Below are 26,370 nucleotides of genomic sequence, written 5' to 3'. Positions count from 1 at the left end.
TCGGGAGATGCAATGTTAGCCGGGATGCGTCGTTTTGAAAGACAGCCGGCAGAGATTGCTCCGGAGGGAATGGATTCTCTCACAGGTCTCCACTGCCTCTGGTGTCTCCCCTTCCGGAGCCTTTGCCCTGCCGAGGCTAAGTTAATTCAAAGTTTTAAGCAGCAAGGGTGGCAGGGTAAAAACTCCAGAAGGGTCTGGCACACCCGAGGTGGCAGAGGGCTGTGAGAGAATCCATCCCCTCCGGAGCGATCTCCACTGACTCTGTCTTTCAAAACTACATTTCTCGACTAACATTGCTTCTCCCAATACAGGAAGAACACATTCCAAAAGCATTGTGTAGAGAGACTCTGCATCAGACCATCGGCTTATCAAGGACAATATTGTTTACTCAGACGGGTAGCAGCTCTCTAGGGTCCTACCTGATCCTTTTTACCTAGAGATACCTGGGGCTGAACCTGCAACGCTTCTGTAAACCAAGAAGATTCCCTACCGCTGAGCTGCAGCCTCCTCCCAAAGGGGGTTGTAAGGGGTTGTAGGAAGGGAGAGGGGAAACAGGAAAACTTGTGCCTCCCCTGCAGGGATGCTGGGATAAAAGCAATTTTCTTAGGCTTTGTGTGCTGAAATCCTAGTAGGCTTCTGAGTGCACTAGTTTTTCATTCCCCTCTAGTTTTCTGGCACAGGACAAAAAACCGCGTGTGTGCATCTGCTCCACTTGGCTGCGGCGTTGGGAGAAATATGCACAGTCGGAGTAAAATATGGGAGACGCGGTCCAGGCTGTTCCTTTATATTAACCCATCACCACTGAGAAAGGCAAGGGGAACCATCACACAGCAGGACATGGGCAGCCAATCTGATCATTTCCATATCAAGCCAATTGTGTAGAAAGACAATGCTTAGCCTAACTTCTGCTCTGCCCATTTACAACTGAAAGCAACAACTTGTGCCTTAAAGCAGCTAACAATGTACTCAAAAGTTATTTGGAACTAGCTTGATACCTGTGCTTCACAACGGTATTTAACTACTTCAAGTCCAGTTATAATACTTATGGGTATGTAACTTTTTTTTTTGAGTTGGCAACCCTAGTGAACTTTGAGGGGAAGACTGAGATGTGCATTTTACCTCAGGACACATTCAATGACTCCCAATAGCAACTGCAGACTATTTAGAATGTCAGAGGTGAGGACCAATCAGGCTGCATATGCAAATGACCTCTGTGTTCCAACTATCTCTGGGGGGGAGAGGGGATGAGGTGTAGAATGTTGTGAGGCTCAATCAGCTGGCATATGCCTTGAAAAGCTGGCCCAATCAGGGAAGAGTGGGTGAGCTGGTAGTGGGCAGAGTTGGAAGCAGGCAGTAGCCTGCCAGCCTCACAGGGAAGCTGTATCCCCTTGGGAAAACACATTTTACCCTTTTTTTACCCTCCTTGGGGGGCAAATTCCTTAAAATCCCTTCTTAGTGGGTGCTTACATCATAGAAGGATTGTTCTCCTCAAATTTCATGTTTCTAGGTCCAGGGGTTTGGGCTGGCCGTTAATGAGTCAGTCAGGGCACTTGTCTTTATACATGTAGATAGTATGGCTAATGTCTATTGTATGGCTAATTTCTACCACTCCCACCCCTACTCTAAGAAGAAACTCCTGATCTGGATAGCTCTAGCTAGCCTGATCTTATCAGAGCTCTGAAGCTAAACAAAGTTGGCCCTGGTTAGTAGGATGCATTTTCTAATGCATTTCCAAGGCATTTTCTAGGGCTGGCAAAGGCAGGCAAGGGCAAATCACCTCTGGATGTCTCTTGTTTTGAAAACTCGTATGGGGTCACCCAAATTGGCTGCAGCGTGAGGGGGGAAAAATAAAAAGAAGAAGCAGCAAGTCTGACATCATTTCATCAAATGATTAATAACAACAGGAACATTTGATTATTATTATGTGTGATGGGTGGGCTGGGAGAGCTCCTAGAAGCCGTGACTGACCCAAGGTCACCCAGCTGGCTTCAAGTGGAAGAGTGGAGAATTAAACCTGGCTCTCCAGATTAGAGTCCTGCCTCTCTCTTAACCACTACACTACACAGGATCCCTTTTGTCTTTGCCTGTTTTGCCTTTGCTTGTTTTGTTTACTGGAGATGAAGAAGCTTGTTCGTTTGAAGAATGAGCCATTTGGGTGTTTTTGTGAGCAAAGAGAATTTGCTAGTGTTGATATATTCGTTGAAGGGAAATTGTTGTTAAGTACACTATTTTGCAGTAACTCCTAGGGCTAGAACCGTGGATTTAGAAGGTGTAACTGTTTAGGGTTGCACTGAATATAGGTTAATCTCTTATTCTTTGGATGGACTAAAAAAGTGCTCCTGTTTGACCCAGCAACATCTTTAAAAAAAAAAATGTGTTTTTTAAAAAATTGTGCGTATTTGTAGAAATTGTAGCTGGTAAGTGCAGTTTTAATGGAAGTATTCTCCTTTCTTTCTCGCATAAGAGAGAATGCCTCTTCTAAGTGATACACATTGTTGATCAACATCAAGTTAAAACAAAGTAGCCTTTTTTTCTTCTTAAACTGCTGTTTTATTGTTATGCAGAGTTATTCAAAAATTCAATGAGAATGCCTACAATTAATCAGTTAGGATTTCTTATCATACAAATGTTCCCCATGTTATAAAATTGCATTCGACCAAGACAGATTTAGACAATATCCAAGTTAATATTATAGTGTTTTTACAAACAACAGACTGAGCTCATGTATGCCCTGTCTCCTAATAGCATACCAGTTGCTTTTTTTCACACTTGACCATCCACAAAACATTTGTAGTTGCTGAAGTGTTGGACTCTTGTCCAATTCACTTTGGGCCATCCATTATCCGCTCCCCCCCCCCCGCCTCCCCCCAAGCTGGCTTTCACCATTTAAGCACATTAATGTGTAGGGTTTTTCTTTCCCACCAAAACACATCCCCCCCTCCTCCTTTATACAAAGAAATAGTGCCAACTCATCTTGGGCAGTGTTCAGCCAAAGTTAAACATTTTAAGTTACATTTATTTCAGTAGGGACAGGTCACCACCTTGTCCCACAGCAGGATCGAAAAACAAAAGCCATATTGTAGTACCTTTTATGAAGACCAGCCGAAATAACACTTGCACATTATTCTTGTGTTATTTTGTCTAGTCTTAATAATAAAGGGAATTGCATGGCTTTTTGTTTTGCATTTGCTTCAATAAATTGTGCTTTTAACATTCTTCCTCTGGAATCAGTAGGATTTTGGCTGGTATCTGCTCTTTCCCCCCCCCCCCTTTTCCTAATCTTTTGTGCTGTTTGCTTGCATACAAAAGCCTGCACAAAGACACATTCGGACCTTTGCAGCTGATTATCATTGCTATGTGCATAGAAGGCTGCGGTAGTAATCTACTAGCTCGTACTGAAAGTCGACTTGTGAGTTAATCAATGGATTCTTTCCTGTTGCTTTCCTTTCCTTTTATGTTTTCCCCTACTGTCCCCCCCCCCCGAAAGCAACTAGCAGATCTTCTTTCCTGCCCCCACCCCGTTTCCTTCATTTGCAAGCTGAGTGAGGCTCGATGGGCAGACAATTCCTTGCAGGTGTGCAATTGTGTATCCCTGGTCATTGAATGCCTGCTGTTTCGAGGCCTCCGATGTGGTTCAGTTACTGCAACTGAGGTTTGACCAGAATCTCTGAGCAAAGCAACAAAAAACAAAAACAAAAACAAGACAGTGTTTCTAGAAAGGGTTTCTGTTGGGTACACTAATTCACAAAGAGCTCCCAGAGATTTTTAAAAATGTAACTTTCAAGCATAGGACCCCCATTTAGATTGGGACAACATACAGATCTGAATGCGGACTCCGAGGCATGAAAAGGAACCTCTAAAAAAATCCCTGGGTGTTGCAAGCATGGAACTCTCAGAGCCTGTCTAGTTCGGCCCTCAAAGAAATAAGGAACTGAAGAAATAGCCCTGGGGCCAAATGCCAAGCCCATTTGATATTCCTTTGGCCAGAGGTTTGCTGTCAAAAGATGCTGATGAATGCCATAAGGCAGTGTTTTGATTGCCAACTCCTGAAAGGCCAGGGATGAGGTGTAGGCGGCAGTCACTGTGCAGCTGATCTGGCAACCTGGCTCTAGGCAGGTATACTCAGAAGTAAGCCTACTGAGCTAGCCTCAGTAGCTCCCCCGTTTAGAATCAAGCATTTTCTGCTGCTTTAAGCCTGGGTAGCTCTTCTTCCTGAGTGCACAGAAACAAAGCGGGCCACATTATAACTTGTACCCTCTCATCATTTTGCAGATGAAAACAAAAGACATTGAGAGATCACCCCTGTCCCCGTACCCAAGATCACTCTGCAGGCCCCTCAGCTTCTGATACCCCGCACTGGCACAGACGCCACTCTACCTGTTACAGAGCAGGGGGTTGGACTCAAGGTCCTTTTCAGCTCTAGGTCCAGCGTTGCCAGCCTCCCGGTGGGTCTGGAGGTCTCCCAGAATCACAGCTGATATCCAGACGACAGAGATCCATTCCCCAGGAGAAAATGGCTGCTTTGGAGGGTGGACTCAGTGGCATTATGCCCTGCTGGAAAAGAGGTCCCTCCCTCTCCACCAAAATCATTGCCCTCTTATGCTTTTTATCTAACAACCCCAAATTATTTTAGAGCTTTTTTATTAGCTCGTTTGAATGCACAGGCCCCTCCTGTGATGAAGGAAAAGTTAAGAAAGAGGCTGATTCCGCACACGTTAAGTAATGCACTTTCAATGCACTTTATCAATCGTTTGAGGTGGATTTTTTTTTCCGCTCATGAAAAAATCCATTCCAAATGATCTATAGAGAGGATTGGAAGTGCACTATCCAACGTGTGCGGAATCAGCCAGATTCCTTATCCAGACCGCCTTTGTGGTTGTTATCACGGGCAAATCAGTACTTTAATACATATTTTGCTGGAGTGTCCTCTTTTTATTAGCCTTAGAAATAGGTTTTTAACGCAGTATCTAGATAATTTTTAATCCTTGTCTCATCGTCATCTAGTTTTACTACTTTTATCTGACAGATCTCCAAATTTTACACTTGCTGTTGCAAGATTCTTTCCCTGGTTTAGTGTTGTGTCTAGATGAGGCTTCTCAAGAGATGGGTTTTGACTGCTCAAGACTTTTAGTCAAAGAGCTTTAATCAAAGGAAAGGAAAGGAGGTCCTTCTCCTCTCCAAGCCCTGCCCTTCGCAGGCTCCACCCCCAAATGTCCCGACCTGGAGCTGGCAACCCTATCTACAGGGCTTTTTTTCAGCAGGAACGCGGTGGAACGGAGTTCCAGAACCTCTTGAAAATGGTCACATGGCTGGTGGCCCCGCCCCCTGATCTCCAGACAGAGGGGAGTTCAGATTGCCCTCCGCACCATGGCACAGAGGGCAATCTAAACTCCCCTCTGTCTGGAGATCAGGGGGCGGGGCCACCAGCCATGTGACCATTTTCGCCAAGGGCAACCCACTGAGTTCCACCACCTGCCTATCGAGCACTATCCACCCTACCTTTTTGAAGTCAATGAATGCCTTTCTGTGGAAATGTTGGATCAGGATGTGAATGGCACATGCCTGGATGCTTCCCCGATAACCTCCCCCATCCACCCACGCCAACTCAGAAAAGCACAATGCCAACCTTTCCTGAAGGAGGAAGCTGTTGGTGGTTTTAAATCCCTGCTGTAATTCCATTACCTTTAATCCGCATTTTCTGAGCAGAGGTAGGTTATGGGCACACACGCACCTTCCCCCGCACGCTATTTGTGCTTGTCTTTTGGATCAGATGCTCAGCTTTCTTGTTTACTCAGTTCTCTGTTCCGGGGCTGAAGTGCTTTTAAAATATTACTGGCTTTACAAACTTGGCACCAGCAATTCTCTGCGCAGTCACTTGCTGGAGGCTTTTACAGACAGCATGCTTTACTTCTGTCAAACAATGTGGTTTCTCATGCAAGAAATGAGAATGTCCTCGGATTTGATTCGACCGGTACGACAAAGAAATCCTGTAAATCCCTCAGGCCCCTGTGCTCTGTGAGGTGATGTCTTGAGGGACGCTCAGACTACGAGGCTGGGAATTTGGGGTTAAATCCCGTTCTGTTGCCTCGTAACCTACCGCACGCTATTTCCCTGCTTTCTCTGCAAAAAGAAGCCACACAACAGTCCTTTTAAAGGACAATCTACGTGTGATGTTTGATTTTCTCTACTCCTCTTTACAAGTCTTCACTGCCTACTCATAAAATTCGGTCCACAGACTGAGGTGAATCTAGTTGTTTCGATGGCATTCGTAGAGGCAAAGGAAACCAGAAGAAACTGAGCTTCCTTTCTCAAAATTCGGATAGCCAAAGTTCCATTTTTTCCTGATTTAAAATGGAAGGCGCACTTCACTCATACATCCCAAGAGGCTGAATTTTAGAATATGCAAGAAAAAGAAGCGCCCGCCCTTGAAGGAGCCTGCTCAATGTATTTCTTTGTGAGTTACTGTTCTCATGAGTTCCTTTATCAAGAATTATAGAATCACAGGGTTGGAAGGGATTGATTTTTTTGACTGTGCCTGGCGCTGAGACATGGCAGAGTTACTTGTTCCATAGTGGAGGCCCATTGGAAGAAAGCAAAGCCAGCCCAATAGATGCAGCAGCCAGACTCCTCTGTTGACGGGTAATTTGGAGCTCCTGTGAGCCTTTAATGTATTTCTCTTGGCATGGTAGCAGGTCTTTCGAGGCATTTTAGTGTGCCTGAATTATTGAAATACTGTGCCCTTCAGGAATCTTAGAAAAAGCAAACAAAGAAGAACTTATTTATTTTGAAAGGGTTATGCCACCTTTCCTGCTTTTTCTCCTGTATAGCTCTTTACAGCAGCAGCCCTCAGTTTGTTTTCAGTCACACCTTTCTCCCCGGACTAGAAAATTTGAATTTTTAAAACATGTGTCTGCCGTGCTCCTTTTTTCTTTCTAGGGGGTTCGGATGGAAAGACAGACAGTGTAGACTATTGCTTGTCATGCAATAATAAGAGAAGCTACATCTGCCAGCCTTTCAGGGCGGATTGTTGTGAAATGCATAGCCAGAAATTAGCAAAGAGTCCAGTCGGACCTTTAAGACTAACCAACTTTATTGTAGCATAAGCTTTCGAAAACCACAGCTCTATTTGTCAGATCCGTGTCTGCATCTGACGAAGAGAGCTGTGGTTCTCGAAAGCTTATGCTACAATAACATTGGTTAGTCTTAAAGGTGCGCCTGGACTCTTTACTCTTTTGCGACTACAGACTAACACAGCTAACTCCTCTGGATCTATAGCCAGAAACTATATGCTTCTGATTTAATTTTCCTTCCACACGTGAAGTGGGCTTAAAGAACCAGATTCCTGTCAAGTTCCGAAATCCCACAGTATAACTCTGGCGCTGTGTTGATGTCATAGGCATGAATGAACTTAACTTTTTGCTGTGCTCACCTCATTCATTCTCCCTACCCCCACCATTGCATTCGAAGTGCCACAGAAAGCATCCTGGTTTAGGAAGCCTTGGATCAATTTCCATTTTGCTGTGATGCCTAGATTCATTGGAGTTTATTTCTCAACCTGTGGTGGAAAGTGCTGTCACATCATAGCTGACTTATGGCAGCCCCCTGGTGGGGTTTTCAATGCAAGGGACAAGCAGAGGTGGTTTGCCATTGCCTGCCTCTGCAACCCAGGTCTTCTTTGGAGATCTCCCATCCAATTACCAACCAAGGCCTACCCTGCTTAGCTTCCAAGATCTGATGAGATCGTGCTTGCCTGGGCTATCCAGTTCAGGACATTTCCCTCTCTAAAGACTTGGAATCCAAACCGAAATTAAACCAAAGGTTAGAATCCCAGTGATGCTTGGGGATAAATTCATCCCGCTGCTGCATTCGGACGTTACAGAAGAGTGGAAGTTGATACCGGGCTTTCCAATCGTGGAAGCATTCAGTTGCGATTCGCAGAGCGAAGTGCGCATAGGAACAAGCGGGATTTGGCCTATCGCAGATGAACCGCTCTTTATCTTAATGTTTGAATGAAGTTTATAGTTACTGGTCACAGAGTGCTTTGCTTTACAAAAAGAGTCCAGTAGCACCTTTAAGACTAACCAATTTTATTGTAGCATAAGCTTTCGAGAATCAAGTTCTCTTCGTCAGATGCATCTGACGAAGAGAACTTGATTCTCGAAAGCTTATGCTACAATAAAATTGGTTAGTCTTAAAGGTGCTACTGGACTCTTTTTTATTTTGCTACTACAGACTAACACGGCTAACTCCTCTGGATCTTTGCTTTACTGTTTCCCAGCTGGTGTCCATTACATTGTTTTTCTCATATGCTTCATTGCACATCCGTATATGAACACTGAGAAGTCTGTCTGCGGGAGCTTTCGTTTAATCCTACCCAGTTGTTACCTGCAGTTTGAGGCCCATACTCGTCCTATGCGTTCTTAATGGCCTGCAGCCTGTCCTGGAAAATATTTCACTCTCTCCGCCCTTGGGTAATAGGGCTTTCCCTGGTTGGCGGCAGCCCTGTAACATAAAACAGCTGCTCACCATGAGAGCTGGACCTTGGATGCTAAGTCTATCCTCACATACACTCAAGCAGCATAATTACAGGATCTGATAAGATTGCCTGTGCCCTCTCTGTACCATCTCTACCAACCACTTGCTGGATACTCCAATGTAATCTGTACCGTTGTGAGCCACAATGCCCTTTTGCTCTAATCAGTCATTCCCTACACACGTGCTGACAAATGGGCACACACCTGGCATTAGATGAGATGATTGTGTTTTTTAAGGTGTTTTTAATGATGTGTATATTTGTATTCTGTTATCCGCCCTGAGCCTGCGAAAGCGGGGAGGGCAGAATATAAATACAATAAATTAAATTAAAATTAAATTAAATACCAACACATTCAGAAACCAATAGGTGAACATTTTAATTTCACAGAGTATCCAGTTTCTGATTTAAAACTTACTGTTCTCTTATGAAGAGGAAGAGCCCCGTGGTGCAGAGTGGTAAGCAGCAGTACTGCAGCCCAAGCTCTGCTCCCAACCTGAGTTCAATCCTGGCGGAGGCCAGGTTCAAGTAGCTGGCTCAAGGTTGACTCAGCCTTCCATCCTTCCGAGGCCGGTAAAATGAGTACCCAGTTTCCTGGGGGTAAAGTGTAGATGACCGAGGAAGGCAATGGCAAACCACCCCGTAACAAAAAGTGTGCCAAGAAAATGTCGTGATGCGACATCCACGTCCCGCCCCCCATGGGTCAGTAATGACTCGGTGCTTGCACTGGGGGCTACTTTTACATTATGAAGGGACGTCAAAAGGAGAATCCAACACAAAATTAGAATTGATTAGTAAGTTCAGGGGGAGGGAAGGTGGCTTGGTATAGCCTGATCTCGTCAGATCTCGAACACTAAGCAGGGTCAGTACTTGGATGGGCGACCACCAAGGAAGACTGCAGAGGAAGGCACTGGCAAACCACCTCTGCCTCTTGCTGGCTTTGACAGCCCCGTACTGGGGTAGCCCTAAGTCGGTTGTAACTTGACGGCATATACACACACAGTAAGTTCAAGACTGTGCCCCACTCCCTTAACAAGGACTCTAGATTTCTCACTCACCGTAGGTACATAGTAACCTGAAGAGCCAAGACTAGCCCCAGCTTTGTCAGAGTTCAGAAGCTAAGCAGAGTTGACCATAGTTAGTAGTTGGATGGGAGACCACCAAAGAAGACGAAGGCTGCTGTGCGTAGGAAGGCAGTGGCAAACCACCTCTGCTCATATCATTCCTTGAAAAGCCCATGAGGGGTTGCCATGAGCCAGTTGCAACTTGATGGTGCTTATTTATTACTATAGGCACATCGCCCACCCCTTACAGAAGTTAAATAGTTCCTACCTCTGTTATTTCCTATTGTATCTGCTTAACCTTTTTTTATTCTGCATTAGATTCTATATTAACTCCTGCTTTGTTTGTCTAACAATATGTGGGACAAGGGGGGGCCCACATCCACTCTGAGTGAACTGATGAGTGTCTGGATTGGATCTAGTTTTAAACAGACCTCTTAATTGTAACATCTCTCTCCGTCCACCTTTGGGTGTCTGTTTCAGCCTGATGGATGCATACTTCAGCTCTGTCTCATGAAACCTTACACTGGAATAAATTTTTTCAATCTCCAAGGTGCTGTTGGAAAAGGTTTATTTTGCTGCTACAGATAACTCAGCTTCCCAGCCAGAATTCAAATCCATCGATCGATCGATCGATCAATCAGTCAATCAATCAATCAATCAATCAATCAATCAATCAATCAAAGGGTTTATTACGGTCACAAGACCAGCCAAGTAAAATACAGATAAAAAGAACAGCCAGAATTTTGATTTTATCTGTAGCCCCCTCTGCACCGGGGACACAACTCCTCATTAGCCCAGAAGTCGAGCTGAAAGGCACGGAATCGGCTTGTCTGGACCCTTTTGCACCTATCATGTTTGGTCAGTGTGGGGCCATTCTTTTTAGTCTGCACTGTGTCAAAATGTGTCAGGATTGATGAGTGCTGGCACTTTCGTCTCTGATGCCCTCATTCGTAACGTCACAGTGCCAGCCATTTTTGGCACATGTGATAAATTGATGCACCACTGGAAAGCTGGATCAACTTATTTCCTGGATTTCTCCCCCTCAACCCATTGGTGCATTGATCCTATGCTAGTTTTTTTTTAAAAAAAAATTAAAAATGAGTGGAAAGGAAAATGGAGAGGAAAGAGGGGAGGGGGAGCAATGGAAAGGAAGGGGAGGGAGCAGCTGCATAGACAACAGCGGCCAATCACAATGAAGTGGACTGGCGGGGTGGGAGGGTTTTTTTAAAAAGTGCTATCAGGATTTTTAAAAAAACGTCGGGGTATAAGTGCTCCCAGGAAAGCTGCAGAAAAGCTGCATAGTAGCCGGAGTGACCACTCAGGGCGGCAAAGAATGCTACAGTATGAGAACTGAACCAGTGAAACTGGCTGGAGTTTGTGTCTAGTCACCCTCAGCTTTTCCTGAAAAGCAAACACTCTTTAAGACAGAATTTAAAAAATGATAACAATGAATGCCAGTGGTATGGTCCAGTTTAGGTCGTGGTACGTCTCTCTTGCGGGTCTTGATCCACCGATTAAAACTGTATTGTCTTTAAGGCTGCCAAAGTTATAATAAGAATAAGTCTAATGGCATTCTGGGTGTTTGGGATTCAAATTGCCAAGATGTTCTCATGCATCAGCTCCAGGAAAATCGGTCACTGGTGGGACCGGGTTCAAGAGACTGTCCTGCCGAACTGTGCTTGTGAATAGAATCATAGAATCATAGAGTTGGAAGGCGCCATACTGACCATCTAGTCCAACCCCCTGCACAGTGCAGGATCAGCCTAAAGCATCCCTGACAAAGCAGACTAAAATGTATTAAGCAACAGGAAAGAAACTACGACATGTTTTTTAAAAATATATATATTATTTTAAAGAATTTTTAACAAATACAACAATAACTAGTACAATACTTACAGAAAGCCCGCAGTGAACTTTAACAGTTAGGATTAAATGCAGAATACTTTAACAATTAAGATAAAAAAGGTGCGAAGCTCATAAAAGTTTGGAGTAATGTAGAAGTAAATTTAATAACTAATATATTGCTATAACTCTAAGATTATCAGGAACGGAACTTAATACACCATCGTTATATTCCATAAATTTCCAGAAAGGGAAGCCATTTCTCAAATAACTCTGAATGAAAAGCAGGGTTTTCTGAAGAAGAGATACCATCTGTTATTTTGTTTATCATAAAATATTCCTGTATCTTATTGTACCCATGCTGAATAGGAAGTAGAGCCTTTGTTTTCCAGAATTTTGCAATGATAGCTTTAGCGGCTACCAACATAATAGAGTAATTCTTTGCGTATTGCTGGGATTTCTGAGTCTTCCCATAGATAAGGAAAATACCTTTAGAGCAAGCAAGGACCCTGTATCCTGTGATTTTCATTATCATTTCACATATCTTGTTCCAATATTGGGGAATTAAGGGGCATTCCCACCAGCAGTGAAAGTATGTTTATATTCTAGACAGCACCCACCACATTCTTGCACAATAGTAACATTAAATAATAGTCACACATGTATTGTTTCATCTGCCAACGTATCTAGGAAGGAGTCCACCTCTAACTATTTTATCCCTTTGTTTCCTTTCCAGGCGAAGCGATCCCTGGGGGCGACCACATTCTTGGCATTCAGCCAAAATCACAGAGAACCCGCCCGATCTCAGTATGATGCAAGTATCTCAGGGCATGATTGGCACTCCTTGGCACCAAGCCTACCATTCCAGGTATGCCTCACAACACCCTGGCCACAAGTTTTTTTGCCTGGGGTCGGGGGGGCTATCCTCGAATTTACCAGGGCTGAGGGGAACTCCTCGGTGGGTGATGTAGGTTCTGCCAACAGCTATCCCTGGTATCCTCTGGACTCAGGCCCCACCCAGAAAGAGCTGGGTGAGCCACGGCCCAGAAAAGTGTGCCTGGGACATTTCCTGAGCCAGCCACACCCACCACATGACACAGCAGGGAAACAGAGCCGCACTTGCTGGCAGTCCTACAGCTGAGGCCAGCAGTATCCTTGCCCTTCTTGGGCCCACAGGTGGTGGGGTGGGCAGGGCATGGGAAAAGGAGGAGGCCCACACTGGGAACCGGGCCTATTGGCCAGGTTGCACAGGGCCTCATCCCATGTCACAGAGCATGGGATGAGCCTCAGGCTATCCGCCCCCCCCCTTTAAAAGGCAGGGCCCAGGGCAGCTAAGGAGGATGGGCCAGACCTTGCTTGCAGAGAAGACGTGTAGACAAGGGAGAGAGGGGCCTGGGTGAATCGAACCCTCCCTAGCAACTGACGCACCTCCTGTGCCTTCCTTGAAAGGACACTGGAGGGTGGGGCAGCCCCCTACTGTGGCTCTAGAGAGTCAAACCCTGACATGTCCCTTTGAAAACCAATGCAAGGTGTTCTTCCCATTCCAAAGAATCGCAGTGCTTCCTTTCTCTGCCCTCAAAGGCTCTTTTTCAATTACTGAGCAAAAATCTGCTATACTCATCTACAACCTTGACGCTGCCAGATGCCGGACTTCCCATTAAGGATGTAAATGGGCGCCACGGGCATTTGCTTGCCAAGGGGTGAGCTTTGCCTAAACTTCTTCGCAGGCTGAAGGATCTTGCAGACCCTGGTTGGTTCTCAGGAAGGAGTCCACCTCTAACTATTTTATCCCTTTCTTTCCTTTCCATACTTGTCTTGTTGGCTTGTCATTGTATAAGCAGGGCTGTTTATATTCTGCACCAAGGATTCTGTAGTCCTGACGCTGTTATTAAAACATCTTCTTTTTGCTTGATGCATTCTGCTTCTGCCAGTCATTTCAGACGTGCACTCATTAGAATTAATTGTATAGAGACACACAACTCTGTCGTTCCTGCCTGTTCGCTACACTGGGTTTCCAATTTTTAGACAAATACATAGACACTCAGGAGACAGAACATAATACAGCTGGAAAGAGTTAAAAATGTTTCTTTGACTTCTTTTGTAAGAGCAGACAGATCCCAGCACAAGGCGTATAGCCCTCCCCCCTCCCCAGTGTAGCCACTGGAATTTCAAGCCCCCTGTGAAACCTAAATACTGGCACTGCTAGTAATTTATCGACATTAAAAGAGTAATTTATTGAGATCAAAAGAGCCATGGGATGGGAAAGCAGGAAGAGACTCTAGGGTTACAAAAAAAGAAAAACCTTTGCGGCAGAGAGAGACGTGTGTTCTCTTTCCCTGACACCCAGCACAAATCATCTGGCAAAAGCATTCGTTTCATCCCAGGGAGCTTTGCCACAGAGGCAACGCTGCTGGCCTGGCAGAGAGCTACAACCCCCCAGATGGTGCCGTGTCTGTCCCGTCTCTTCTGGCAAAGATGCTGTTGCTCCAGGTGTTTTTTCATGGAGGCACACCAGTGGCACCTAGTGGACATGTTGCCAGCCTCGTAAACAAAAAGGCTGATATCGGCGTATGTCAGTAACAGACAAGGTCTGGAACCTGTCAAAGGGGTCAGAGTGTCAAAGATTAAAATTATTCATCTGCTTCTCGCTTACAAAGACAACAAACGGCAAAAAAAAAGGCTGAGAAAGTGAAAAAAAAATTGACAGGAAAAGTGGCTGATTCTGCTGAAGTAGACAAAAATTGTTAGCAGCCGTCCAAAAAAAACCCACACACACACAATCCGCACAACACTTTTTATAAAAGGTATTGCATGGATTGTGGCTAACTGCTACAGCTGTTACTCCTTCCTTCTTCTCTGTATTTCTTCTTCTGCATCATCTGACAAGGATTTGTCCGTGGATAATTAGCTTGCTATCTTTCAGCCTTCACCTGGGAGCCATCTATGAAGAGATCGGAGAAGCAGGAAGGCAGGATAGCCTTGGACAAAAGACACAAAGAGCGCAAAAGACTTTAGTACAACTGCCTAGGCTTATCAGGTGCCTTCTGATGGTGGGCAGCTTCCCGGTGATTCCTGCCGCTGTAGGCAAGCTTGGGAGATGGGCCCCCGTTGGAGCAGGCATGTGGTGAAATGGGTGCACGTGCACCCGTTGCCCCAGCAGATGATGTCATTTCCAACACTGTCACTTCCGTTGTGCCACGGCCGATTCTTTAAAAAGCACCCATACCTCCCCCACTCCTGGTTGCCACTGTATGTCTACCTCACAATAATCAAACCTATAATATCCTACAATAATTAAACTAAGGAGTGTGGATCAAGTTGGGATAGGGTCCCAAGGAAATTTCTTGGTGGGCAAGTCAGGATGAGCATGGTCAACGCTGCTTGGCTTGAGAACAACCAGTGTGATGCTGCCGTGAGAGGAAAATGTCTGTATCAAGGCCAGGCCCGAGTCATGGAGCGGCCATATTTGTATCCAGGCCTGGAAAGTGTTCTGGAGTCTGGGACTAGAGCCAGCAGTTTAACTGAAGTTTTGAGGGAGGGCTTAACTTGGAGTCTTTACTCAAGTAGAACAGCCAACGGGGCAGAAGGCCAATCCAGAGGCTATATATTGCCTTCCTGTCACAGATGTTCCATATACTTTCCGTTCCATTCTTTTCTGTCCCTGAAGAGGTTTCTGAGCAGAAACAGTCCCCAGAAGCTCGCTAGAATAGTTCCCAAATTCAGACCATGAGTTTCTGCTCTGGAATGTATGATGGTTTCCTTGGAATGAGTCGTTGTGACCCCTTCATCCAACCATCAAAAAGAAAAGGCTTTACCAACCGATAATTCTTAAAGAACTGGGCAAGGGGAAAGGAGAACCAAAGATACTAAAAAAGTTTATTGGTGTCATTGAACACATTTTAAGTGTCATTCTCATACCTTCTTGAGCAGTATTGCATAAGAACAGAAGAAGAGCTCTGCTTTATCAGACTAAAGGCTTATCTTGCCCAGCTTCCTATTTTATGTCTTTCTGTGTATTTTTGTACACCCAAGAGTTGTATTAATCTAATATTCCTAAGAATGCTGGTAGACTAAAAACTGAACTTTTTTCTGAAGTAAAAAAATGTTTCCCTGAAATTGGCAGATAGAAAAAATATGATTTTTTTTTTTTAAAAAAAAGAAGAATCGCAAATTTTTCTCCCCAGTCCCTGGAATTGGCTAAGACAAAACAGTAGATGTGAATACTAGAGATGGGCACGAACCGGGAAAATGGCAGTTCGTTGCAGTTCGTGGTTCATCACGTTTCACAAACCACAAACTGACATGAAATCGCCTGCTTCACGAACTGGTTCGTTTGGTTCCTGAATACATCACTTCTGGGGCAGCAGAAAGTCTCCAGAAAGTCCATCCCCCCGTTGCCTAGGAAACTGATTGATTGGTGCCAGGCTGTCTGCAGCGACAAACCAAAAATGAACTGGCCTAAAAATTGTCATGGTTCGTCACGGTTCATCAGACGAGCTGCCAGTTCGCGAACTGAAAAACGGCCTAGTTCATGATGAACCATTGGTTCGTATTTTAGTTCATGCCCACCTCTAGCGAATACTCATGATGGCCCTCCGACGAGCCACCAGTTCGTGAACCAAAAAACGGCCCAATTCGTGATGAACTGCTGGTTCATATTTCAGTTCGTGCCCACCTCTAGTGAATACTCATGATTGTGCCCAGGGCTTTTTTTCTGGGAAAAGAGGTGGTGGAACTCAATGGGTTGCCAGCACAGGGGGCAACTCTTGGCGGGAGGTGGTGCCCCTGGTACCACATGTGCGCGGGCGAAGTGCGTGCATGCTCCCAGGGCCAATGATGTCACTTTGGGTCAGCTAGAACAAGGGGGGAGTTTTTAAAAGTTTAAATCACCCTCGGCAAAAATGGTCACATGGCTGGTGGCCCCACCCCCTGATCTCCAGACAGAGGGGAGTTTAGATTGCCCTCCGTGCCACTCCAGTGGCACGGACGGCAATCTAAAGTCCTCTCTGTCTGGAGATCAGGTGGCAGGGCCACCAGCCATGTGACCATTTTCAAGAGGTTCCAGAACTCCGTTCCACCGTGTTCCAGCTGAAAAAAAGCCCTGATTGTGCCACAGTTTGATTTCAAGAGCTTCTGGATCTACACTTCATAGGTCTTCTCCCTTCTTGGCTCTGTTATGAAACAGACACTTCTGGCATTTTGGCACAGTTCAGAATGGGTCCATTTTTGTGCCCCAACAGTGTGCCCTTCATGCTAACCCCTTTCCTCAATTTATTTGAGAGGAAGAGCAGCAGGCAGAGCTAAGCAGCCCGCTGTAACATGGTTCCTTCTGCCAGGGTTCACTGCTCCCGCTGCTGCTTGGTGGAGCAGAACTGAACAGGGAGAATTGGCATTGCACCAATGCCACAATATCAGGGCACAAACCCTGAAGTGACATCACCGCCTTGGGGTGATGCTCTAGAGTTCACTTAAAGCTCTATGGTAAAAACACGAATCATCAGGACTCCACCTCCCCTCTGCATCTCCGGGGAGTTTCCAGTACTGGGCTGGAAACTGTAGGCAGGGCTTGTTGCAACTGTAGGCCTCAGGCTTAAAGCCTAGTCACTGCCGCACACGATTGTAACAACATTAGGGTAGCCAGGTCCAGGTTGGGAAATTCCTGGAGTTTGGGGAGGTGGAGCCTAGGGAGAGTGGGTTTTGGGGAGGGAGTCCACCCTCCAAAGCAGCCGTTTTCTCCAGGGGAACTGACCTCTGTGACCTGGAGATCAGTTGTAATTCCAGGAGATATCCAGCCTTCACTTGGAGGCTGGCAACCCTAAGACATTCAGGCACACCAGGAAGTAGGTCTGCCAACCCCCTGGTTGTAAACTCCCATTGCCTGCTGTAATTCCAAGTTGCAGGGGGGATTTTAAAAAAAGGGACTGGCCTTGTGAGCATGATGACATTGCTTCCAGGGGAAATCCAGAAGTGATGGCGGTAGCTCTGATAATTGTCAGAAACCACAGAGTTTCTGACAATTCCTAGAGCTACCTCCAACACTCTGTTTTCCTCTGGAAGTGTTGTCGTTACGCTCGTGATGGTGATAAGTTCCCCCACCATAGCTTGGCTGACTCCTCTACCATGTTCCTTTCCCAAACCCTCCTACCGGTTGCCAAGCTCAGCCTATCAGGAAGCATGGTAATTTCTCTGGCTTCCTGGAATCAGTAAGAAGTGGACTTGTGAAGCAAATTATTATTATTACCATTTTACCAGTGGTGAATTCTTCTTACTGATTCCAGGAAGCCAGAGAAATTACCATGCTTCCTGATAGGCTGAGCTAAGTTAAGCAGTAGTCATTCAAACACTTAGTGAATATAGTGAACTAAACCTTGAAGAGAACTGACAACTTCTTTAGCTTTGAACCATGCTAATTTTCACCCATCTTCAGCAGCTTGTAAGTATGAGGAAAAAGAGTACCAAAGTGCCCAAGAAGCCAACCTCCTTCCATCCATACGGCAACTAGAAAGACAAATGGAAAGTTACTGCTATTTTGCCAACACCAGAGTTTCTTTTACAGATACAGCTGTCCTGTTCTTTATGTAGCAATCTTTGAGCCCCTTGAAATTATAACTTTACCCACTAAAAGGTCTTAGTGTCTTACTGAAACTGGTGAGCTTTCTGTGTTTTCTGCCTCTATCCCTCCCTCCCTCTTCCTCTGTCATGTCTGTTTAGTTTTCTCACAGCAAACAAAATGTCTCCTATCCAGTTTGTTTCCAGGAACACTGCCAGGGTATAGCCTTCACCTCCATAAAAAGAAAAGAAATGAAAAAGAGGAAAAAAGAAAAGAGGCAGAGAGGAAGCAAATTCCTTCTCCCTCCACCAGCTTCTCTTTCTCTCTCTCTCTCATGATGGTCTGGACCTTTTATTTTGCACTATTTAGATGCTTTAGATGGATCTCATGGGTGAAGTTGCTTGGACTTCCGTGCAAAGCCTCTGTTGCTTGAGCCCCCCTCCATCTATTTTTTCCTTCCCTTCACAGTGATAAATAAGAGACATGTGTTGCAATGTGAAGCAATTCTTCCTAGCAAACCAGGATGACTGCAGTCTAAGAACAGAACGAGGCCCAAATATGGATCTTCGTCTGTTCCTCTAAAAACTAAACATATCCCTTGGAGTCCCTTTATAAGCCAGTCCAGATCTGTCTCGCTCATATGTTAACACTAACGAGTTTTCCCTTCTCTCTCTGAATCCCGTCTGCAGTTCCTCCACAAGTGACCTCTCCAGCTATGACCATGGCTATCTGAGAAGAAGCCCTGACCAGTACAGCTCCAGAGGAAGCATGGAGAGTCTGGACCACACCCCTACGGGATACTCCCATCAACCCTGCCACCTCTCACCAGCCAAATCCACCAATAGTATCGACCAGCTTCCCCATCTGCACAGCAAGAGGGATTCTGCATACAGCTCTTTCTCTACTAGCTCCAGCATCCCCGAATATCCAGCACCTACATTCTGCAAGGAACGGTCATACTCCATGGAGAATGTGCATTCCCGGATCAGGCCGCAGGAAGGGGGAATGCGACAGGCTGATATTAGGTACATTAAAACTGTCTACAATGCCCAGCGAGGGGTTTCAGAGGAATACGAGGTGAAGTCTTCTTCTCTTTTGCCTAGCAGGGAGGCCCAGGCCAAAGGCTACAACACCAGCAGGTTGTATGGCTACAACAAAGGCCCACAAACCCGGAGTTCATCTGACAGCGAGAGCCAGTATGTGAAAGGGCCTCCCATGCCACCAACCCGTAGCGATAGTTATGCAGCAACAAGGCACCATGAGAGGCCCAGCTCTTGGTCTAGTGTTGATCGTGTTGATCACAGAAAGCCATGTAGGACTCATTCCAAAGGTGTTTGGTCCCACCTGGGCCCAGGGACTCCTTCTCCTCTGGGGCAGCTCCAGAAATCTCCATTCCTTGACGGACCACTCCACACAGTGATGGAGAAGAGCCCAGAGAGCAGTCCCACAATGAAGCCCAAGCAGGTGTATTCCCAAGCAACTCAACCGGGGCAGCCTTTGCTTCCAACCGGTGTTTACCCTGTACCTTCTCCTGAACCACATTTTGCCCAAGTCCCTCACCCTTCTGCAAGTAATACTGGGATGCTTTATCCAGCGCTTGCCAAAGAGCGTGGGTACGCACCAGCCCCTGCTTCTCCAGATTCCTATGAAAAGGCTGCAGCCTGCGGTCAGCATTCTAGCTTGGATGAGAACGGAAACCAAAGCATTCCTAACAAGACGGTTATCTTCTATCATCCTGAATGTGTGCCGTTGACAGCAGGGAAAAAGAAAGATGCGGGTGATCCGGATGCAAAGTTTATCTTGTACAGAACTCATCCTCAAGCCTACCCAATTTCTTCAAGACAGGATGAGTTGGGACCCTTGCATATGGCAACACCTGTTGTCCAGGAAATCACAAGAAATGCACAGCCTTTGAGCCACAACTCTCAGCCCTGGCTGTCTCATCTAAGGGATGGGGGCGACAGCAAAAGTGTCTGCCAGTCTAAGGGCTACGGGGCAGGAGAGCACCAGGAGGAGAAGAACGCTAAGCCGCAGAAAAGTGAGAGAGCTTCCACAGCACAAAACCAATGGAACTCCAGCAAGGCCAAGCAGTATAGCTTTTTTTCTTTGCAAAATATCCCAGAAAGTACTAAATTGCAAAATAACTTAAATCTAAAGGAGATGGAACAATTCCGGAGCTACTCGGATGCCAAATGGCATTTTGTGAATAGCGGCAGCCAAGCAGAGAGAGACTACCGTGGGCAGATCCCTGAGTGCTGGCAGGACAGAGAATGGCAGGCCTTGGAAAGACACCATGATGGATTTACTGGCACGGAGCATGTTCGGGAACGGATCCATAGTGCAGAGCCAAAGTATGATGAGCCTTCTTCTCCATTGCACCCAAAGACATCAGATTTCAGCTTTCGCCGGCTTAGTTCTAGCAGCACCCAAAGCTTCCAGAGCTCTCAGAATGGGAAAATGGACTCTAGAAAGGCCCACTGTTCCGTTTTGGAGAAGGTCAACAAGATAGAGCAGCGTGAACAAGGCAACCAGAGGCCTCAGAGTCTGAGTGTAAGCAATTTTAGCCAGAATTATGGGTCAAACAAGCCCAGCCTTAACAACATTGAAGACATCCGAAACAGGCGTAACTCTCAAGAGCATGGCCAGTTACTGGGTGAACACTGCAAGCCAGCCAATATTCCCATCTCTGAACCTGTCTCATATGCACAATATCCAACTGAGAAAGGGGTCATCAAACCAGAGAGGGCTAGCTGGCATTCTGCAGAGCAGCAGACAGGAGCAACAACTGCAGTAGTAGCAGTGCCAGCAAGGCAGAGTGTTTACCATGGTGGTTTCTCTGAAAACGAGCCTCAGAAACATGTGCCGCAACTGCAGCGGAGTAGAAGCACATTCCAGTTGATAGATGAGCCCGGGAGGGAAATCTTATGGAAAGGTAATGTCCAGGACTTGAATGGATTACAGTTGGATACACCCTTTAACAGGGCTTACCGGAACAGCATAAAAGATGCCCAGTCAAGGGTCTTGAGAGCTACATCCTTCAGGCGCAAGGACCTCAACATCAGCCCTCCATTTGGAAACGAGCCTAGGAGGAGTGTCCATCGTCCAGCTTCAGCCCATGTCGGGATGAGGAGCACGGCAGCATCTCCACATACCCCAAAGGAGAGACACAGCATAACTCCAACGGAGACCAAGCAGGGCTATACCAACAATGAGAGTCTTCCTGGATCGCTGCACGTACCCCGTATCGGAGGCAGAAAGCGTCTGACAGCAGAGCAGAAAAAAAGGTCCTACTCCGAGCCAGAGAAAATGAACGAAGTGGGTGTGTCTGACAGTGAGCTCTCGCCCTTCTCTCTCCAGAAGAAAGCCCCCCATTTTGTTTTTCCAGAGAACACAGTGGCTGACCGACGCAAGATCTTTGAGAGGGAGAACAAGGCTTGCTCCACCATTAATCTTTCAAAACCGGAGTTGAAGCAGCTACAGCAAAACGCCCTGGCAGATTACATTGAACGCAAAACAGGGAAACGGCCTTCCTCCGCATCCCAGGACACCAGCTCCCAAACCCCGTGCCAGCAAACAGGAGCTCCGGATGGCCAGTCTCTCTCATCTTCTTCCAGCATGAATTCTCTTCAAGATCTGAGTCTGTATCATCATAGGGAGTCTCTAGAGAGAGTTTGTAAACCCGGGCGTGGCTTTGCTACCCTACCTCCTGGGCTAATGGGCTGCTTCGATGTCACTGGATATGAGAACAAAAAGGGGCTCCCAAATAACAGCAACAGCTCCTTTCCCAACTGGCTGAAAACAGACCGGCATCAGGATCTCAGACCTAATCCAGAGCTCACAAAAGGCACTCAGACAGATCAGTTGGACATTTGCACCCAGCCGTACTGTGGCAACCAAGCTCCGGAAAAGAAGCCCGCATGCACCAAGAAGCCTGGGAAATCAGTGTCGGCAGAGGACTTGCTTGACAGATCAGATAACCAAGCAGTCGCTGTGCATGTTCGATCCAGGTCATCTCCTATAGCTGATAAGAAATGCCAGGTATGTACAAGCTTTATTTAGAAATATCCTTTTTGGTCAGTCCGTTCCTTGGTTACTTAAAAGTATTTGGTGCTGAAACATAGAAAGATGCTTGTGAATGTTCCAGTGTGAATGTGGAATTGTGCTTATAGGGAGCATCTTGCACTATTCTTAAGTGTCAGATAATGCTGTGTGCATGTGACAGGGGATCTCCGTGTGCACATGGAGCATTTCTTTTAGTAAATGAGGATTGGAAGGCATTGAATGCACACAACTTCGGATCCTGGATGGCGTAGCCCAGTGAGCATCTTCAATGTAAACCCTCCTTAATTGAGCAGCAGTTGTGCAAAAGTACATTTATGTTCTTCCATGTTCCACAACATGCGGGGGGGGGGGTGGCACGAGCAGGAACGATAGCTTGGGTCTTGAGCTGCTTTGGTGCAACATATACTGATCAAATATCACATGCATCCTTCATTATTCTCTCTCCCCACTCCAAGCAACTCAGGGAAACATAATGCAGGGTGATCCCATTTTCACAACAACCCTGTGAGGTAGGTTAGACAGAGAGAGATTAACTGATCCAGAGTCACCCAGTGAGTTTCTTGGCTCTGTGGGGATTTGATACAAGTTTACCATGTTCCAAATCCAAGGCTGTATTCACACATCACACTGGCTTTCAAAATGAGGCACAGGCTAAATTGGCTTGTCTCGGAATATTTCCATTTCAATAGTGCATCCAACTTTTAAGTGTTTTTCGTACCGCCACAGTTGATATACTTGCATAAATGACAAAGTTTTTGTGAAGCACTCTTTGGAAGCAGAGCTCCTTTTGTCTGATAGGGCTTTGGGGGATGAGACTAGAAACAACTTCTGAGAGAGACCTTTTTCTCACATCACCACCAGAAGGTACTTTTTATGGTGACGGTTTGGAAAGACATTTGTTCCAAATGTCCTGTGGTCAAGACGAGCAGCCCTTAAGAGGCCCAAACTGCAAATCATGCAATTTGAGACCCCGGTTCATTGTTTTGTTTTGTTCTTCTTCCCTTTTGCCTTCTTTAAGTGGGTGCAGTGCCCGTTCCAAAGCACTCCCAGGGTGATTGCTACAAAACTCATGTTTTTAAAGCTGGATAAAATAAACAACAGCAAATAACTGAGGTAAAATATTGAAACGTTTGCTTCATCAGAACACAGAAGTGCCCTTCTGTCTCAGGTCTCGAGGGAATGTTTCAGCTCCTCCTCTGTCCCACAGTGCCTGGGTAGCATCCCTGCTGTGGCAGTCGAAAAGAGCAACAGCCCATTAGATCCCCAATTAATCTTTCTGAACCTCTGGCAAAATCATAACGTACCTCCCTCGCAGAAAGATCTAATCAACAACTTATTAACCATAGCAAAATCATCCATAGCCTTTTTCTGGAAAAAACAAACACCACCATCGATATCCCATTGGCTAACCAAAGTTTGGGACCAACTTATTATTGACAAAATAACAGACAATATACTTACAAACTCATCCTCGTTTAACTTTTACGAAAAATGGTGGCATTTTCTAGATTTTATAGATAAAACGGAAGCACATCCCCCGAATCGTTTATATCAAAAAATTCTGGACAGCTAGCTTTAAAGGCTTTTTATGTTAATTGCATTTTGCTTAATACTTACAAGTTGTATAAAATTGTGATACTCTTATTACTATCCTGTAGTTAAGAATTTGTTCATTAACAACTTCAATGTTATTCCACAACATTATCTTTTGTATTTACTGTTTTCTACTGTTTATGGTTGTTTATTATTGTTGTAAATATAAAAATTAATTTAAAAAAAAAAAGAGCAACAGTCCAGCTACTGGATTCTTGCTCTTTTCTGCTGCTACAGAGAGACTAACACGGCCACCCATCTTGATCTATCTCTGCTGTGAACACACATGAAGTTGATCCATTTTAGGTCAGTAGCTGAAGAAGTAAGCTTTGACTCACGAAAGCTCATACCCTAACACAAATTTTGTTAGTCTTATAGATGCTACTGGACTCTTGCTCTTTTTGACATTTAGGTCAGTGTTATCTTTCCAAGGAATTAGTAGGAGAAAGGTCTTTTCCAGAGCCTGCTACCTGAAATCATCTCAGTTTTGTTGATGTCAAGTCACAGCTGATTTATGGCAATTCCATAGGGTTTTCAGGGCAAGAGATGTTCAGGGGTGGTTTGCCATGGCCTGCCTCTAGACACTGGATTTCTTTGGTGGTCCCCCATCCAGGTACTAACCAAGGCAGATCCTGCTTAGCTTCTGAGATCTGATGAGATCAGGCTAGCTTGGAGATACCAGAGACGGAATCTGGGACCCTCTGCATGCAAATTATGTGCCACAACCCCAGCTATTTTAAAATTGCCTGAAGTGGTGTGTTAATAACAACGCACTGATGGATACTTCCAGTCTTAAAGAATTGGTAGCCTGTCTAATGACTGCAGTAAAGTTTACAGAACATTTTTCCACAGAAACACAGCAACAGAGCAAGACCTCTCTATTCATAAATCATAGTTTTCAGTTTAACACTGGAAGTTCAACTGAGCATTGTTTTAATCTTTTCCTATTTCTGTAGTTGATGAGCAGCAGAGACTGTTGTGGTATCCATGAACTTTTAACAGCAAAACGTCTGTTATCAGCCAGAATCTGATCTTTATATCTTTATACGCAAAGGATCTTTATATCTTACCTGCCCCTAGTTTTGCCTGAAGGAAACTCCCGAATTCTTTTGAAATCAGTTGTGCTGTCAGCAGCCCCAGTTTGAATATTCCCAACTTCCCACCACATCCGTCCCTCTCAAGGTGGCAGCAACAATCGTGAAAGAGCAGAGAGAAGGTAGGAGCAGGCATGTAGCTTCCTAGAGTGTTGTCTTCACTTGTAGTCAATCCCTCGTGATCCGAGATGGAATTGCCCACACGGAAAACAATTCTACAAAGTCCCTTCCTGTTGCCGTGGCCAATCTGCAGCGTGGATTTGATTCTGGGCGAAAAGTCTCCTGTCCCCCAGGTATTTGCACCTCCAGACTTCCAACAAAGGTTTTGCACAGTCGTCTTTGGAGCTAATCCTTCTTTTTTCTAGGAAGAGAATAATTGCAAGGAAGTTTACTTTCAGCTTCGATATCTTTATTCCATGGAGTAGGTAGGACCAGCTTGAAAAGGTTCATAAACAGTCTCTCTCTGCAGTCAATTTCTTCAGCAGTACAGAGGCTGTGGGGGGTACCCATAGCTCAGTTAATAGGGTTGCTAGTTCCAGATTAGAAAATTCCTGGACATTTGGGGGGTGGGGCCTGGGGAGGGCGGGGTTTGGGGAGGGGTATAATGCCACAGAGTCCATCCTCTGGAGCAGCCATTTTCCCCCAGGGAATGCAAATTTGTAATTCTGGGGGATCTCCAGGCCTCACCTGGAGGTTGGCAGCCCTGTGGCTCAAACAGATTCAACCCCAGATCTCCCCATTTCCAAGTGCTGATCTCTGACAACAACATCGTAATGGCACCAATACTGCACTAGAAATATATACATGGAATCTGAGTGTGTGTGAATATGGGTGGTGTGGAAACATGGCTGCTACACTGCTCACTCTCATGCTACAGCTGTGGTAGATGAATTGAGTCTAACGTTAACTAACTGTGATTTCTACTGTTTTTACTGGCTCTCCTCTATTTCAAGGTAGCCTGACTCACAGGTATCTAGAAAACGAAACTTTTCTGAGCACGAAACTTTTCCCCAGCTCAATTTCTGCACATGCAATTGTTGTTAAAGACACAAGAGCGGTTGCCAAGTAAAATGTTGGCAACCTTATTAGATATAAACTCTGTATCAGTGACAAAATGGAAAAAAAATATAGATCTGGTTGGAGGGTATGAAAGATCCTAGGTGATACAGGCCCTAGTCAGTGAATTGCGCTCACTCAGTTGATCAGTCCGGGCTTTTAATGGGAATGGTTTCCTTCCAATACAAGCATATTTTTAAAATGAGAATAGAGGAAGGGGGAGAAGGCAGAAGAAGAGTATCAGACACAGCAAAATAGCATCATCCTTTTAAAAAAAATCAGGTCTGTAGAATCTTTATTTTTGTTTTAACTGCAGTACTGCTGGATTCTTGGCTCACCACCAGATATTTGTAAAGCCTTTGCTCGGGGTATATACTGTTCTTTGCAGCCTGACCATAAATTACATTGCTGTGTCACTGAAGGAATTTGTTTAAAGATCTGAGGAAATTGATAGCTGTGTGGAATTGCTAGCCCATCTGTCTTCAGCCGCACATTCTCCATCTTCTTCTGCATCTCCTCTTTTAGCTTGTCTTGCTGAAATGCCTTGTAGCTCTCTGGCTTATAAATCAGGATTGA

At 45.4% G+C, this 26,370-nt stretch overlaps 1 protein-coding gene across 1 annotated transcript in view; it reads left to right on the top strand.

The window, feature by feature from the left end:
• SHROOM3 (shroom family member 3) overlaps window positions 1-26,370 on the top strand; it is a 185,242-nt gene that overhangs the window by 139,162 nt on the left and 19,710 nt on the right. The window contains exons 3-4 of the mRNA XM_054989841.1: window positions 12,176-12,307; window positions 18,679-22,027. Coding sequence (XP_054845816.1) covers window positions 12,249-12,307; window positions 18,679-22,027 — 3,408 coding nt within the window. The 5' untranslated portion in view covers window positions 12,176-12,248. The remainder of the gene's footprint in view (window positions 1-12,175; window positions 12,308-18,678; window positions 22,028-26,370) is intronic.

This window comes from Eublepharis macularius, chromosome 10 (assembly GCF_028583425.1).
Source record: "Eublepharis macularius isolate TG4126 chromosome 10, MPM_Emac_v1.0, whole genome shotgun sequence".
Taxonomy (NCBI): Eukaryota; Metazoa; Chordata; class Lepidosauria; order Squamata; family Eublepharidae; genus Eublepharis; species Eublepharis macularius.
This window is presented reverse-complemented; position numbering and strand designations above follow the sequence as displayed.